Source organism: Tarenaya hassleriana, unplaced genomic scaffold, assembly GCF_000463585.1.
Source record: "Tarenaya hassleriana unplaced genomic scaffold, ASM46358v1 Cleome8, whole genome shotgun sequence".
In the NCBI taxonomy this organism is placed as follows: domain Eukaryota; kingdom Viridiplantae; phylum Streptophyta; class Magnoliopsida; order Brassicales; family Cleomaceae; genus Tarenaya; species Tarenaya hassleriana.
Genome location: NW_010970490.1, coordinates 3539567 through 3544267, shown reverse-complemented (window position 1 = coordinate 3544267; position 4701 = coordinate 3539567). Strand labels below are relative to the sequence as shown.

General features: G+C 36.9%; 1 protein-coding gene across 1 annotated transcript in view; it reads left to right on the top strand.

Moving 5' to 3' along the window:
* Positions 1-2588: 2588 nt before the first annotated feature.
* LOC104803110 (protein qua-1-like) overlaps positions 2589-4701 on the top strand; it is a 2472-nt gene continuing 359 nt past the window's right edge. Inside the window, exons 1-3 of the mRNA XM_010526985.1 lie at positions 2589-2863; positions 2976-3051; positions 3437-4697. Coding sequence (XP_010525287.1) covers positions 2834-2863; positions 2976-3051; positions 3437-4697 — 1367 coding nt within the window. The 5' untranslated portion in view covers positions 2589-2833. The remainder of the gene's footprint in view (positions 2864-2975; positions 3052-3436; positions 4698-4701) is intronic.

Here is a 4701-nt window from a genome sequence, read left to right as displayed (position 1 = left end):
GAGAGAGAGAGAGAGAGAGAGAGAGAACTTCGTAGGTCCATCATGGCGGAACCAAGACGGAACAAAAATCTCGAGACCCACATCGATGGAACAGCAAATCTTGAGATTCTGCTGAAGATTTTATGTTCCATTGTGTCCCCTAAATGCTCGCGTTCAGTTCATCAGACAGTCTTAACAATAACACCCTTGTCTGTTGGCCGTTCATTCAATGCCATAACCACACATTTATATGCACATATATATACATATATATATAAATGTATATCATATATACTAACACAAAACACAAGCATATATAGACTATGAAAAAGTAACTGAGGATGTTGGAGCTATAAGGGGACAAAAGTGAAAGTCTGTAATGGATAAAAAAAAAAGCTCCAACCCAAGAGCATTAACCAAAAAACAAACTCTGCACACACACATATATACATGTATACACACACATATATATATATATATATATATATGTTAAATCTGCTTCATGTCTTCTGACAAACCCAATAAAGTGCGGGGTTCCAATTATCCTTTCTGATCCTTGGGATTTGTTCTCCAACAACATTATTTTCAATTTTGCCCCACATTTATTCTTTTCTTACACAATTTACCCTGTAAAATTCTTCAATTGGACCAACGTTGGCTTTTCAAGTTCTCTAGACTAAAAGTGTAAGGAAAAGGTAAATAAAAACACTATTCAACTCAATTCCTTGTTATGGAGAGGGGAATGTCTTTTGGGCCCATAATAAATTTGAAATTGAATTATTTGTAAGATATGAACACCGACAATTTTTCTGAATTATAAAGAGTTATTATTGTTCATGTGGAATTAATATGTATGAAAAAATTGAAATTGCTTTATGAGTTTTTGAAATAAATTTGTATAAAAAATCATTTTGAGGGAAATCAAATTTGAACCAATCAAATCACGTCTTTTCAAAAAGCCCACTTTTGACACACCAACTACTCTCCCCCCCCCTCGAATTTAAATTTGTTATTTTTCAAATTCATTTATGTATTTTTATATACACACACATATATACAAATATGTGGGCGTCGGCACGTTTTGTAACAAATCTTCAAAAAACCAATGAACACCACTAAAATCTCCATCTTATCTTAAACAAAAGCCACAATATACTGTAGGGTATGTGTCCTTAGCAAAGGGCAAATTTGTCTATGCATGTATATATGCACAAGCATATACATGCATTTGTACCAATAAGCAAAAACAATATATACACACGTACCTACCTTTATATATAATTCACATACACACATACATATATATACAAGATGATGACCAGTATAGGGCACCTCATTTTCACAATTATTTTCCTCACCATTTTTAATCAACTTTATTATGAAAGATATGTGAATATCCTATATGTTATTGGTCCGGTTAAGTTAATTTGGGTTAACCGGATTTTGTTCATAAAATATAGAAGAAAGATAAACCAAACAAAAGAGAGACTAAGGTCCAAATCCAAAAGCACAGATTGATTTTGGACAGTAATGACATGTGCATCAAAAAAGTCCCCACACACATGCAATCATATAATATAATCCCGATATTACATGCTTTTGATTACTCAAAAAGGTCGTATGCATTAGTTGTAATATACAAAAGATTAAACGCGATTAATTAAATGATATTTATATAAAAGGGAAAATAAAAGTTAATCATAGTTTTTCCCTACGAACATTGTAATTGTAATTAATTTCCCATATTTTTTTTATATTTTGATTCAATTAGTTTTGAGGAACCTTTGTTGTATTTCATATTTTGGGCCATATAATAATTAATATGCATAGCATTAGATGATGCCATATGGACTTATTATTATTGTACGTACAAATTTTAAAAACGTAGTTGTATCATTTATTATGTCACCATTAAATACGGTCCACATGCATCACGTTCACATCGAATCATCAATTCAATTTCATTTTTTTTAACTCTTGCAACAAAAATAAAAGTCCAACTAGCAAAGAAACGGTGTTAATTCAATACTATATGATGCATTATACATCCATATAATGGTTGTGTGTTGATGGATTCGAATAAAATTTAAAACTTAAAATAGAAAAATAATTATTATGGTTATTTAATGAGGAAAAAGAGGAACAAGTGATTGGTGGTTGAAGCTAGGCCCAAGAAAACTAAAACACAAGCATAATTGGCAATGACCAACTTGTCTCATGGACCCATTAAGCCCATCAATCATACAATATATATATATATATATATATATATATAATTAAGAAAATATGATCAAACAGTATATATATATATATATGTATATGTATTTTTAACAGTATATTATATATATACATTTGTATATATTTATTTATGTCACATAATATGAGAAGTGCCATAAGAAGTGTACCAAGGCGGTTGGTTAGTGTACTGCCTTTGGTTCACTTAAAACCAAAACCATGAATTATATTGTACAATAAAAACATTAAAAATATATAAAAGTAATGGTTACAATTATAAAAACCAAGATAAAATAATAATTAAAAATATCTTTTATTATCCATTTATTTAATGTCGTTGTGATCTATATTTGCATACCAAAGGAAAAAAGATTTCTTGCCTCGTGCGACCTTCTCCCGACTCCACCCCCCCCTCTCTCTCTCTCTCTAGGCTCAGACACAGAGACATGAAGCAGAGAAACGACACAGAGTTTTTGTAAGTGTCTCTGTCCTAAAACAACAGGAAGAACAAGAAAGAGGAACCCTCGACTTCTCTGCGTCTTCTTCCTCTTCAGAATCTCATAAGGAAAAAAAAGGAAGAACAAGAAAGAGGAACCAAAAAACTCTTGCAAAAAAGAAAATGAATAAACATGACGTTATGAAGCTTCAGGTAGTATATACATCTCTATATATATATATATATCACACATAGAAGCATACATGTGTGAATGTTGATCGTGATTTGGAATTGTATTGTGGATTTTTTTATTTTTTTGCTGCAGAAGTGTGTCCTGAGGGTGAATATACATTGTGATGGGTGCAAACATCAAGTGAAGAAGCTATTACATAGAATTGAAGGTGTGTGTGTACTTGTGCCAATCTTCTCGTTATCTTCCTTGCCCGTATATGAAACTCTTTCCTAGCTTTTGCCTCTTTAAGTTCTGTGGGGATTTTGTTCTTACACTAAAGATCAATGGTTCTTCACTTCCATAACCAGAGTAGACAAAGTTGTCAAATTTACGGTATGGCATGGCACATCATGATCCATGATCGAGGCTTTTGGGTCATTTTTCACATCAAAGTTCATTGCTTTCCGCAAGCGAAGAATCCCAAGTCTGAAACTTTCTAACTGGGTGTAGCCATTTTTGGGCATAAACAGAAATGTACTGCAACAGATTGAAAACCTTTGGAATCTGAATTATTCTGGTGAGTTTTTTGTTTTGTTTTACTGTGATGGATTTAGGTGTGTACTCAGTGGAAGCAGATGTGGATCAAGGAAGAGTGACGGTGACAGGGAACGTTGACCCGGCGGTTCTGATCAAGAAGCTCGGCAAGTCTGGCAAACATGCCGAGCTCTGCGGCGGCGGTGGCGGAGGAAAGGGTTTGCCAAATCTGAACGCTCAGTTCAGTCATCTCGATCTGGGTGGCAAAGTGATGAATATCAGCAAGGCCAAGGGTGGAAAAGACGATCTTCCGGGAAAGGGTAATGGTGGAGGAGGTCATCCAATGCAACAACTGGGTCCCCAGCAGATTCAGCAGATGATGATGATGAAGGGTGTTAATGGCCATGGCAATGGTGGTGGCAAAGACATGAAAATGCCCAAGGAGCAGAAATCTGTCAAGTTTGCTGACGATGATGAGTTCGACGACGACGACGATTTCGACGATGATGAAGATGAATTCGACGACGACGACGATGAGTTTGATGATGAGGATGAGGATGAGGATGAGGATGAAGATGAAGATGAAGATGAAGATGAAGATGAAGAGGTGGGACATGGTCATGGGGGTCATGGGAATGGTCATAATTTGCCGAAGCAGATGATGATGCATAACAAGATGGCTCCTAAAGGACATAATGACATCATGATGATGAAGAATGGGTTCAACAAAAGCGACGGCGGAGGTGGTGGCGGTGGTTTTGAAGTTCCGGCGAAAGCTATGGGGAAGAGCGAGGGCAAAAATGGAAAAGAAGACAAAAAAGGAGGAGAGAAGGGTGAGGAGGAAGCAAAAGAGAAGAAAGGGAGCGAGGGCAAAAATGGAAAAAACGAGTCCAAACATGGTGGCTTTCTAGGGTTTTTGAAGAAGGGCAAAAAGGGAAAAGGCGATGACAAGAAAGGAGCCAAGAAGGCTGGCGGTGGGGGTCATAAGGTAAATTCAGATGGTGACGATGAATTTCATGATTTCGGTAATGGGTCTAAAAAAGGTGGGCTCAAAATGGGCCATGACGGTGGAGCCCATGATATCGACGAGCTCATGAAGCAAGTCAAGGTAGGCAACAAAGGCAATCGCACCACCACCAACGGCTTTGTAGGCCCAATGGGCCCGAACCCAATAGGCCCATTGGGTCCAAATGGTCATCCTCCGGCGGTTCACGGCTTTCCGATGAACCCTCCGCCGCCGACGAGGTATCATCCAACGAACCAGCAGCAGCAACAGTATATACAAATGATGATGAACCAGCAATATGGCCCGGCTCACGGCGGTTATGGCGGCGGCCATATGTAC